This window comes from Nanorana parkeri, unplaced genomic scaffold (genome assembly GCF_000935625.1).
Source record: "Nanorana parkeri isolate BGI_ZX_2015 unplaced genomic scaffold, ASM93562v1 scaffold937, whole genome shotgun sequence".
Taxonomy (NCBI): domain Eukaryota; kingdom Metazoa; phylum Chordata; class Amphibia; order Anura; family Dicroglossidae; genus Nanorana; species Nanorana parkeri.
In genome coordinates this window covers 286,615-299,992 of record NW_017307205.1, presented here as the reverse complement: position 1 = coordinate 299,992, position 13,378 = coordinate 286,615, and the positions used below count along the sequence as shown (strand labels likewise).

Below are 13,378 nucleotides of genomic sequence, written 5' to 3'. Positions count from 1 at the left end.
TCCTGACCCAGCCAATCGAGATAGCTTAAGATTACCTCCTCATGTATCACTTCCCCCTCTCGTTTAGATTGTAAGCCCTCACGGGCAGGGCCCTCCTTATCATCTTGTCTTGAATTGTATTGTGATTGTAATGTCTTCCTTATATTGTAAAGCGCTGCGCAAACTGTTGGCGCTATATAAATCCTGTATAATAATTATAATAATAATCCCGTACCCAGAAGAAGCCGGGCTGAAGATGTTGGCGAACGCGCTGGCAAGGGAGCGATGAGAAGTGAGTTTAGTTCCACTTTAAATACAGTTGTGGTGTTTACTGAATAGCATTAGTAGCTTATTAAAGGGCTTTCACTTGCTTTGCGAAATTGCTCTTTAATGTATGCAGTTCTCCACACAAGTATTCAGAAAGAAAAATGGTGACACCATAAAAGAAATAAGAGACAAGGAAATAAGTCAAGGTTATGGCTGTTCTATAACTGGCTAATACATGCTACAATTCATTACAGCAAATCCTATAAGAAAAACTCTAATCATTCATAAGTGCTGCTGGATCAGCTCTAAAAAGCACTTTCACATACAGCCTACTAGGAAGCTGCAACTGCAGGATGGGAATCATTACTACAGGGTTGTATTAAGATGCCTAATAAGATTATAATGTATATTGTAGTTACTGATGTTGCAGAAAAAATACAGTCCCTGAAATTGATAAAGAGTGGCACCATGTGACACTGTGGGTGAGTGTGCGACAAATCCATGTACATTTGAAAAATGTGCATTCATTTGTCCATAGGTGCGTCCGAATCAGCAGAATGTGCCAATTTTGTTGCATCTTTGCTAGGATGGAGGCTGGCAGTCATCTGCCTATTAGTAACCAATGATGCTCGCCAGGAAAGCGTCAGTGGTTGTTAGTACACTGGAGGCCTCATAGCATCATTGGTTGCTAGGATGCAGACAGCCTGCCCATAGAAAACTGAGTAGGGGGACCAAATTAAGCCCAGATGAACTACGTTGTATTTACCGCCACTCTTCTTATCTCCAAAACAGCAGTATTCCTTTATGATTTTTTTATTTGTGACATAGTGTAAAGTTGTCCCTATTAAGAACTACCTGAATTTGTTGTATGTGCCGGTAATATCATTTAAACCATAACACAGCTATTATTAATTTGTTGCGAGGCTTCGTAAAACAGCCCTGGCATTAGAGAAATGTAGCAAAAGCTTTACTAAACAACCTGGTGTATTCTTGTTTTACAATTTTATTGTATCATAGCTTTATAAGTAATGTCAAATGTCTAAACGTAAGTGATACGCATAATTTGTTTACATTGATGAAGAAGCTGGCTCAGTAGAAAACAATAGTTTTCGTCTTTACATAATTAACATATAGAGTAGATATATCTGATGTGCTGTTACCCTGAGCCCACAGAAGACCCCATTAATCTACAGTGATGTAAACCTGCTCACCTCACTTTCCCACATGTCAAAATGCTTACGCCATGAAGCTTGAACCTCCCACACCTGTTCTTTGTTGCAGAAAGCGCAAAACTTTTGTACCTCTCCTCACCAAATTTAAGAGTTGGTTATGATTTAACATTTTTCAACCTGCAATTCTTTTTTCTTCTTTTTTCATCATGTGTAGAAATTAATTTCCAATGTATACATCTACCTAATGTTTCCACTTTTGCAGTTAAATAGATAACACCTATTTTATATTTCGTGTATGTTCCCTTTCACATTAAATAACTTTAAAAAATCAAAATGGCTTCTTACATTTTTAAGTGGTTTATACTTGCTTAAAAATCCTACCTAGCCTGCCCCATGTAATAACAAAGGGTTAAACACTTAGAGGATTTGTATGATAATGAGAGTAACCTATAATCTGCACAAAGGCATTCCCCATAGAGGAGCTAAAAGGTAAGAAATATATTTTTAAAAATTATTTTTGGAAATGGTGTCTGAATAAACATATAGAAATTAGATGACAAACAAATTTGACAGCAAAAGTGGAAATACTGTACATGTTAAAATAAGTAGGCTGTAACTGCTGAGCTCTCCTTGAAATGCCCTGACTATCATGCTGTTGCTTTAGCTTCAATAAAGAGTTTTACGGTAGTTTCCCAAAAATGTAAGCACAATATTAGAGATTTTGGAATATTCTGCAAAAGTGAAAATTAACGTGATTTTGGTGGTCTTTTTTCCAATCTTTTATTTTCATTTTCCTAAAAAATAATGATACGAAGGAAAGAACAATCCACATCAAGGACATGGCCCATGAAAAAGGTTATAATACAAGAATAAGTAATACAGCCAAAAGATGCCTAATGTGCATCAAAGTGAGGAAACGCACACCTTCAGAAAGGGGGAGCACAAAGCCAACGAAGGCGATAGGAGATTCCCAAACAAAGGTTTATAGAGAAAGAATAACACAGTAAGGACAGAAAAATAGACCACAAAAAATTAAGAAATGACACTTGCCAACATATTTGCTGCTACTGTAAAATCTTGGACATATTCATGGGCATGGGCCCACCCAACCAAATAGCCATCATGCAATTAAATCAATGCAATCAGGTTTTAATATGCATCTGATTCAGAAAATGCTATCCAAGTGCCCGGGTGTTATAGAAGTGCACTGTGAACTCTAAGCAACCCATCTCTTATTGAAGGGGCTCTGGCAGACTTCCATGCTAATCGTATCAGGCATTCCCTGCATTTAAAAGGTGGGCTTTCACAGACCTTCTGTATGAACCTCTTGTTTGTTGGACGTTAAAGTGATATTAAAGTCAAAAGGTTTTTAAGCTATTTCAAATGCTAATTAAATCACTTACAATGTATGCGGCATTATGTTTAAAAATTATAGTTCCTGAGGAATCAGCTGCACCCCTGAGCACTGGCCCTGATTTACTGTTTTAGGATGGCCCCTTTTCCCTTGCAGGGTTCTCTGGAGCCACCCTTGTGTACTAGTAAGCTGTTTGTGTCTCCAAAAACACACAAACTAGAAGATATGTTGTCCTCACACCATTCTGCTTTGGAATATCATCTTTATTCGTATTCCTTAAGCATGATATATGGATTTCATTCATATGTCATCCTAAAGGAATAAAAATAAAGAGGATTTTCCAAAGCAGAATGGTGAGCGGACAACATTTCTTCTGGATTGCATACGGTGGCGCCATCCACCTGTTGTGCCAGCACCCGTTGGATTCTGGGGTACATCGATACAGTGTGCAAAGGGGACATTACTAAGACATATGTTCCAAAAACCCACAGACACAGCAATGCAAATCACTCCCCCCCTCCTCCTCCTCCCTCTCTCTCTCTGTCTCCAAGCTAGTAGGTGAACTGCTGCTAGAGACTGCTTTCTCCTTTGTGATCTTGTACTGGACAGGAAGTTCAGGGAAGCTGAGCTGAAAGAGGTGGAGCCAGCTGTTTAGAAACTAAATGACTGCAAGTGTTGGGCAAAAATTTAAAAAAAGAACTCAACTACTGAGCTGCAGGCTCAGGGCTTCGGGTGAGCATACCTTTGTTTTTTAGCACCTAGACACAAGTGAGCACTAAACCCTTGCAGTGCAGGGGGAAACCCCACTGTAAGGGTTAATTTTAAAAAATCCTGGCGTTCTTCTTTAAAGGAATACTTTGCAGGGCGGTGTATATTTGTCTGATCTGGATTCATTATTGAAAAACAATTGAGAGTTTATTACTACAATTAGGGTGTAAAAGACACTAAATGGCTGTTGGGGGTTACAGAAGCTTGATCTTGATCTGATCCCTGATCTGTTCTGGTGTTAAAAATAGCCCCTCATTAGCTTGTTATTTTAAATTATCCCCCCCAAAAACACAAAAAAAAAGTAAAATAAAAAAAAGCACCAGAACACAAAGATCAAATTTCAAATAAAGAAAAAACACATATACAAAAGAGTAAATTAACTAAACTATTCTACACACTCCCAGTACCACCACTCCACAAACCCATATACTTTAAATAAAGAAAAAAGAGAGGAGCAGATTTTTTTGTCAGGACAATTTACCCAAAGCAGCTAAATGAATGTAATTGAGAGTTTCCATGTCAACAAAATGTCACCAATGTTAAAATTAGTAATTTTGCGGCAAGATCAATTTAGCAGAAATCACCCCGCCCATCCCTATTCTCAAGCAATTGTGATAAAGAATTCTGATTTTCCTCTTACTTTTATTTGCTACAGGGCTAGTTCACACCAGAAACTGCATCACAACTGCGTGCGTCTGCGCAGTTGCATTGCAATCTGTTTTCACACGTTTGTGATGCGTTTCGATGCGTTTTTTAAATAAAATGCTAATTAGACAATTAGGTCACTTCCTTTTTCCTGTCAGAGCATTTCCTTTGTTTGTTTTGGAGCTCAGACATGCTTGCTTTGTTGGCAGGCATGATGATAGTGTTGGCTGTACCTACAAAGAGGAAGTCCCTGGATGATGATACAATCAATTCTGTGTTGTTGTTTTTTAGGTGTTCAGTTGCGTTTTGATGCGTTCCGATGCGATCAGATGCAGCTAAAATAGGACGAGCAGTATTTTTTCTGACTGCATCTGAACAGACTGCAATGGTGTGAATACAGCACAACAAAGCCCATAGGAAAGCATTGTGATGTATTTTGGCTGCAGCAGCCAAACTGAACGGACTGCATCACAATTGCATATGGTGTGAACTAACCCACATACTTATTTTTCTTTTAGTACACTTTTAAAAGAGTTTTGAAGAAAAGTGAAAATTCCATTATTGTTCAGGGCAAGTGGTGTCATAACCTGTCTAGGTTGTTACTGGCCTAGCTGCGTCTCTTCTAAGAAAGACATAGCAGTACCCAGTTTTATTCAAACAACAAAAAAAGGGCATTTCTTACAGATTTAATTTTTGACCAGGCTGGTGAAGATGACTGTGTGCAATTCAATAGTGTTGTTATTCACCCGCACTCCATATATCCAGGTGGTGCTCGGTGATGTCATGGATGGCAACATGTAGAACTCCAATGTAGATCAGATAGTCATCAGCACACATGCAATGAATCATTGATCCTGTTTGACTCACTGAATCATCATCACTATGTTGCCCTGAGAAAGGGACACTGCATGGCCCTGAAACATTGGCTGTGTATGACAAATGGTGACAAGGACTCAATAAATCAAAACAGTTTCAGTGATTCACTGCGTGTGTGCTGGTGACTATCTGATCTTTATTGTGTACAATTCAAGACTTTAGGCAAAAAAGTTCCATTCGCTCATGAAAATAGCTGGTACTGTAGCATTGTATGCAAAATATGTTGATTTCTTTAGTACTAATTATGAAAGTTGAAACCTTCCCTGCAGTCCTGCAGTTGGCAGCACAGACCAGTGTATTTCTAGGATAAAATACACACCACATTCTGTTTTATTTGCTTGCCTTTTTTAGTTACAGTTCCTTTATTCCACATAGATTTGTGCTTTAACCACCTTACTACTGTGGTACAGGGAAAAACAGGGGGTAGATGGATGTGGATTCCTGTAACGCCATTTAAAAATGACACTCTGTTTATTACTTGGGCATGCGTCAGGGCCGTGCACAATACCTGTGATCACGCTGTCATTAGACAGCGCAGATCACAGGCAAACTGCACAGTGCCAAGCAGAGTAGCTTTGTGCCTTGGGATCAAAGTGATGGCAAATCATGGCAATCACAAATGTAAACACTGCCAATGTTTATATTTTAGAACCCTCCTCTGCCTCCTACAGGAGATGGTGGATTTAATGCATGATGGATTGTTCATTAGCAGCAGATCAGAGGCAGAATTAAGTTGGGGGGATTTATTCAATTTGATTGCTGTATGCTGAGCTGGATAAGGAAACAACTTCACTATTTCTGCTGTGACCTTTCAGGATAATTTGCTACACAGTAGCTGCAGCTACAAAGGTCAGTGAGGACTTGTTTTAAAGATAGTTTACTGCTTGTTAAGAATCTGTTACTAATTGAATGTTCATAGCCTGGCCACAGGTTCACCTAAACCCACTGGTGCATGTCAACATTGATCTGTATATACAAATTATAACTCATTACTATATTTCCCAACTCTGTTTCTGTGCACCTGGGATTGTAGGTTGTTCTTGTCCACCTGCTCCAGCTCCTCCTGTTGCATCTTCCATAATATGGGATAATTTAAAAATCAAAAAGTAATTGTAGGACATATGCAGACTAAAAAACGGAAGCACAGCAATCTGACCAATAGCGTAAAGGAGTGGTATAAGATACTATTAGGTGGTTCAACTCAGAAGCATCTACCATTAACCGAATTGTTAATTTTGGGTAGACTGACCCTTTAAGACAACCAATTAGCTTTAACATATGATGTTACATTTAATCACAAGCGCCTCTTATAAGTTTTGTACTTTGCTGTTGCCACTCTCCAACTCCCACCTTTGCCTACATCTTTACCACTTGGCCCTGGGTATATTTTGTTAACACAGCACTGCCGATTACAGTAGTTGTCCATTTCAAAAGCTATTAGCAGACACTTCCACCTAAAATGGGCCTTTACTGTTGTGTTATAACTATCATTACAACAGGGAAATATCACAATCCATGTAGATAAACCCAATGCCAGGTTTCCAATATGGAGCCTGTAGGCTTACAACCATTGATATATAAAGGAGCACACCTCTGCTAGAATCACCACATTCACACAGGACAGTTTCTTGTTTAATAGGTCCTAACCTGTGTATGTATGATGACAAAAATGTAATATATTGCAGCTAACAACTGCTGGTGGCTGGCTATATTTGTTTTCTTTTTTAGGCTACAAATATTTTCAGCAAGTACAGAAAATATCTAGTCACTTCCTGTTACCCTAAAAAACAGCTAACAAATCTTATTTTTCTTTTGTAAATTATAAATCCAACCATCTCTATGTAATGAAGTAGATCAAAGACAGACGTGTCTGAAAGGAAGTCCATCTGCAGGATTATCAAGTAAACATAAAGGGAAGATTCCTTAAAAAAAAATTTGCAGTCACCATCTGTAATGGGACGGTGACTGCAATTTTTTATTTTAGGGTTTAGATACGCTTTAACAGGATTTGTGGACTGGAGCTGGTATGATCTCTACAGGCCTTAGATTCTGCAGTCAGCTTTTTTTAACAAAATTAGTTAGGCAAAATGCATTATCATTTTACCAAGCACCGACTTCACACATGGCACTTTGGTACATGAGCCTCAATTTTACTGAGTTGACAAAGAAGCCAGAATATGGCCTTGGGTATATAACTACTGCAGTACATACTAGTGCTTTTTTTTTATTTTATTTTTTTACATGTACGCATCCAAAGTGTCTTCATCAAACAATATCTGAAAAAATGCATTATACCTTTAGCTGGAAAACATTAGTTTATAATAAAAACTGTTTGCTAAATATAATAGATATAAACAGGATCCCTGCTGAGGATCAGACATTCAGTGAGATTTAATGCAATGGATATATTTTTTAAAATCTTGTGCTACATTTTTTTACTCTTATTTATTTATTTTAGGGTGATTTAAATAGTGCAGTGCACTTTTTTGTAATTATCTTTTAATTATCGGTTGATAATTAGCACAGCTGCTTAGATTAGGATTCCTAGCACTGAATTAAAATTAAATACAGGCTGATTACAGGTTCACAGTTTAAAGGCAAACAGGGAAACTATAACATCGGTACTTAATGTGGTTTCCCCTAATATAAGCAAATGTATGCAACTAAAACCTCTGAGTAGTTGGAACCAATTAGTTAGACTTTTTTGATGGCAAGCTTGAAAGTGCTGGGGACCCCCTTTGTAAACTAGTCACCCTGTTACTGGATAGACAGCTATCACTTGTTCCTAAGGCATCTTTTCCTCAATTTGCTTTTATTTTTTGCTGTCTGTAGTCCTTTTTGGAGGTTTATTTTCACTCCCTGCCCTGGTGGAACCAAAAGTGAGAAACATTTTCTCTAAAATGAGGGGAATTCCTTTCTAAGTCAGTTGTCACAGAAACCCGGGCTCCAATTGGAAGACTTCCCTGCACCTCTTGCTCTTGTAACAACTCTAAAAATGTAGCTTTTCCATCATTTTCTGTCTTGGTGATGATGGTCACAGTCCAGGTATAGAGGGTTAATTATCCCCAGTGGGTACAGAGAAGCAATATAAACTTGCCAAAATGTCTAAAGCAGGTCATACACTTATATCTGTAAAAAATAAATCAAGGCAACTGGACTTGCTGTATTTTTTTTTCCCTTGAAGATGTTTCACTGGTCATCTAACCAGCTTTCTCAATTCAGAATGACTTGTGCAAATAATTATCTGGGAATAAATATGGTGCATACAATTATGTTTTAATTAATTATGTTAATAATTCTTCAAAAAAAAGGTCTACCATTTAGTAAAGACCTTTCAGCTTCAGTCCAGTGACTTTGCCTAGGCTGAGATGAGGTCATCAGTATACTGTATCTCTTCCCCCAGAGATCACTATGCAACAATGTAACTCTGCAGCAAGTCACAAGGTGAGAGGAGACAGCAGCGGCTCATCTGTGCCAATTTTAAATGCAGAAGCATCAGGATTTAACCAGCATCTCAGTCTAGAAAATAGCTGCTCACCCTTCTTAAACAAAAAATGGCTTCATCCTTGTGGAAAAGAAAAGCAGATAAAAGGTATTGCCAGTAGAGTACTGTGATCTCTGTGAGAGGTAATTCATGCTTGGAAGTGTTATGCTAACACATTACATAGCATCCTTGCCATTAAAGGAAAGGTAAACAGGTAATGTTGACATGTGTCCTATTGATTTGTGTGAAGTATGATTTCTAATAATTGGTCCACTTTAACCCCTTGAAGGTCCACTTTAATTAGGTTGATCACATTCCTGGTAGGTACAGATGACCTTACTTAGAGTGAGCACTTACAAATATATACATATATATATATACATACATATCTTTATATAATGTATATATGAAACATACTACTGTATAGAACAGCAAGCAAACAAAAACAAGACAAAAATTACTGTTAGGTAAATGTTACTATAATAACTCAAATATCCTTCATGAAAATACATTATAGTCTCACTTATATAGTAAGAAGCTATACTATGAAAATAACACATGCACACCAACGTGCATAGAGCTGCAGGAAAGCTGGCCATATCCTGGTTGAATTACTGCATTTGACTAGTGAGTGGTATCGTTGGGACCCTCCTCCATTCAACAAAAGCCATTTTTCAATCGACTTCTGTCAAGAGGGCCAGCCCGAAAAATCCCGGTTGAAGAGTGACTGCATATATCTTGTGACTACAAGTATTCTGACAGCAGCATACCCACCACTGTCAGAATACAATAGACTGGCACGTGGAATTCCCCCATCCACACTATTTAGAGTGGATGGGGATACCAAGAATTTTCTTCTCATTTAGCCCCGTGGGGCTGAACAAGAAAAAAGTCACTGTGTATGGCTATCTTTAATCTGGATAGGTATGTCATGAATGCACAAAAGCCCTTTTGGACAAGTCCACGAAAGGAAGGTCAAATGGTGTCATTCAAGACATAAACCAATTAAACATCTTTTCAAACACGCTCTAGTGTTCCAGTCTTTCTAGTCTTTTATTACTAAATAGTTATAAGAAAAACAGGTGTATATATGATGAAAAAGAATCAGCATGTTTATGATCACTGCCAGGACGAACAATTTTAGTAAATTTAAGAGGTATCAAACATTAACCACACATACTTACCCTTAAATTACAGATTGTGCATAGAGATGAAAAATAGAGCACACGGTTTAGCCCTGCTATAGGTAAGCATTCACAATGACTGTAGCTGGACTCACAATCAAGATACATTAGTAAAATGAACCATACATCATATCAAAATTACCATGAATTAACCTGATGCTACAAAAAGGATTATTTGTTCTGCTCTGTATTCATTAATAAAATAGGCATTCGTTATCATTCGTTTTTTTGTTTCTACACTATTTAATGTCCTTCATCCATCTATCTATCTGTCTATCTATCTATATCTATATTCCAAAAAATCATGCTTATGTATGGATATATAGGTAATAGATAATCATTTTAGTCTGCATGCTAATTACATTTCATAAAATCAGATGGAGAACAATTGAGGCTTCTCTGCAAATTTGCTGACACTTAAGCTATAACCAGAGGTCACTAAAGACATAATGGAGCTCTAGAATAATAAGAATGACATTTTATAGGTATTTTGTTTGACAATGTAACCTACCATAATATAGCCAAACCATATTTTCTTTTGGTGTAGAACAAGGACCCAATGCATCACTACATTTACTACAAGCCTTTACAGAATGCACTTGCTGCATACATTTTATAATAAAAATATTGCATTTAATATGGTGGCATGTAACAAGAAAAATCATCACCATGTGTTCATAAATAAATGTTACTATACCTATTTAATGAATGTTATCATGAGAGAAATCTATTGTCTATCAACCAATGTGATTTAGGAAAATCTGCTATTAATATTAGTGTAACCAGGTTAGCACTCATGCACCATCTATATAGAAAACATCTATCATTCTAACCATGTTACTTTCTTATTTCTTGTAAAAAACATATGAATTGTATTATTGGTAAACAATGGTATGATGCTATATGACTCACTGATGTATGCTGAATATATCTGGTGGTACAATGACCTAAGGGTGAGAAAGCTAGCTCTATACAGTATTCCTTAGGGCTCTATAACCTTCACAAACAGATGCTATCTGAAAATAACTCATATATAAAGCTAGACGGTGAATTAAATTCTGGGGTCAGCAAATGGTCATTGGCTAATTACAGTCAGCTCAATCTCCTGAAGCTGCAAGTGATTATTTGAGAACAATGCTGGGACCAATATGTCAATGGCACCCAAGATGACTGCATTGTCTTACAAACAAGTGGACCAGCACCTTTTTTCATGATGATGGCTCACTATTTTGACGCTTGTACTGAAAGTCACACATCCTAAAACATTCAAGTATAACTATAAGAAAAATAATGAAAAAAAAATCAGCCTGGGAAAGTCACACTACTAATTGATATGATTGTCAACCTTATTTTTCTCACAGCTCAGCAATTCAAACAATGAGTACCAGGTGATCATGCCAGTCTACAGGCTGAAAGGTCACAGCGCTATTTTGTCAGCAGTGAATTCACTCCAGCGTTGTCACTGTCCACCCTCCTACTTCCATAAGCCAAGTTTGAGGGTTATCAACCTTGTCACCCCTGATAACCCACACCTCACTGCCAATCGGCACTGGCCATATAACCCAATGGGTGCCCTGCATCTGGAAGAAGTGAAACAGGGCACCCTCTTGGATTCCAGCTCTGGGGGGAGTGAAGACCTTCTGTGTGATAATGTTAAAGCAGAGGACTTTTTCATCCATTAAGAAGGTAAGTATAAAAAAAAGCTTATTTTGATAAAGTATAAAAAAGCTAGATGGGATCTACAGGGTAATGGGGAGAAAGTGACACAGGGCACCCTCTTGGATTCCAGATCTGGTGGAGTGAAAACCTTGATGGCTCCTTGTGATGATATCACAGAAGCAAAAAAGGGGGTTTCTTCATCCATTCATAAGGTAAGTATAAAAAAAAAGCCTATTTTTATAAAGTATAAAAAAAGCTAGATGGGATCTACAGGGTGATGAGGAAAAAAGGACGCGGGCCACCCTCTTGGATTACAGCTCTGTTAGAGTGAAGACCTTGATGGCACCTTGTGATAATGTCACAGGAGCAAAAAAGGGGGTTTCTTCATCCATTCAAAAGGTAAGTATAAAAAAGGCCTATTTTGATAAGATAGAAAAAAGCTAGATGGGATCTACAGGGTGATGAGGAAAAAGAGACACAGGGCACCCTCTTAGATTCCAGCTCTGGTTTGGAGTGAAGACCTTGATGGCACCTTGTGATAAAAGGTTTTTTTCCCATCCATTCATAAGGTAAGTATAAAAAAGCTAGATGAGATCTACAGGATGAAAACCTGGTAGTGAAAAAAACCCATTTGGCCAGAGAGGGTCTTCAATAATTCTGCCACAATAAAGATAAAACCCTGAATGAATGAATCCGATAAACACCTACATTGTGATATTCTAGATTGTTCAGTGCTACATTTTGCTATGATGTTTATGTAAACAAGATACCCGTTTTCAATATAAATAAACACATTCAGATGTCCTACATGAGTCAGTCAAGGCTTGGTGTTTATTGATGCCTGCCACCAGCACTGGGGATTTCTAAACACTTGAGTGATGCCTGCCCTTTGCTTACCTGTCCTTTCACAAGGCTGGCTGCAAATTGCCTCATGACCGCCTCCACTGTGTAGGCACTGGACCATCCTCTGGGGGTGAGCAGCTCCATGCAGATTGCACCACCATCCAGCACATAGCCATTCTCCAACCTGGGGGTCAGCACCCTCATGAAAGGAGGGGAGAAGGGGAAGTTGTCCGGGAAGGTGAGGTTGAGCAAGATGTACTCGGTGTTGGTCTCCTTCATGTCCTGCCAGAGGGTGGAGTCCTTGTCCACCTGGTGCAGCTTGACATTCCAGTCAAAGAGATTGTCATCCACCAGCTCCACAGAGATGAAGTGGTCGCTCAGTTTGCGGATGTCTTGAAGCTCCTTCATCAGCCGCCTGCTCCTGACCTGGGTGCAGTGCTGCCGGTTGGGGGGCACCACCAGGGGCTGCAAGGAGGAGCCCCCACTTTGCTTGTTGCCCCCTCCCCCGCTGCCACCCCCTGGCTGCTTGGCTTCTTTTGTAATGGTCGGGGTGCTAGTCTCTTTGGCACTGTTCTTCTCCTTGCCTGCTGCTGTCCCATGCTTGTCCTTGTGACACTGCTCAGTCTTTTTGCCCTTGATGTCAGCCTGGCCGAGCATCCCTTCGGTGGTGGTGGTGGAGTTATTGCTGCAGCAGCCTCCGCTGCCCCCGCCGCTACTGCCGCCTCCTCCTGCTGAACCTCCTTGCTGCTTGTTGCTGCAGTTCTTCCCCTTGCTGCTCTTCACAGATCCCTGCTGGTTGCGGTGGTGATGATGCTTGGGGTCCTCTGTATCCCTGTCATTAAGGCGAATCAGTCCTATTTTCCGCAAGAGAGTGGCCATCTTCCCCTATCTCCTCCGATAATACCGCAGGTTTGGGGGGAGGGAGGGGGGAGCTCGTGACGGGACCGATCTTTAGGGTCACAGAATAGTCCACCGGACGTATGCGATCGCAAGCGATACCAGGCGTCCTCCTTCAGGTCCCTCAAAGCCGATCCATAATCCTCTAGCGATGAAGGCAATGCAGAAATGCCATGTCAGTCTATGCAGCGTTCGTCCGGGGAAAACAACAAGCCTCGTAAAGGGCGATTCATGGACGCTAGAGGTTGTG

At 39.3% G+C, this 13,378-nt stretch overlaps 1 protein-coding gene across 1 annotated transcript in view; it reads right to left on the bottom strand.

Annotated features, from left to right (window-relative positions):
• The window catches only part of UBE2QL1 (ubiquitin conjugating enzyme E2 Q family like 1), a 55,920-nt gene extending 42,786 nt beyond the window's left edge, over positions 1–13,134 (bottom strand). Inside the window, exon 1 of the mRNA XM_018566325.1 lies at positions 12,286–13,134. Within this exon, the coding sequence (XP_018421827.1) occupies positions 12,286–13,110 (825 nt within the window). The 5' untranslated portion in view covers positions 13,111–13,134. The remainder of the gene's footprint in view (positions 1–12,285) is intronic.
• Positions 13,135–13,378: the final 244 nt, after the last annotated feature.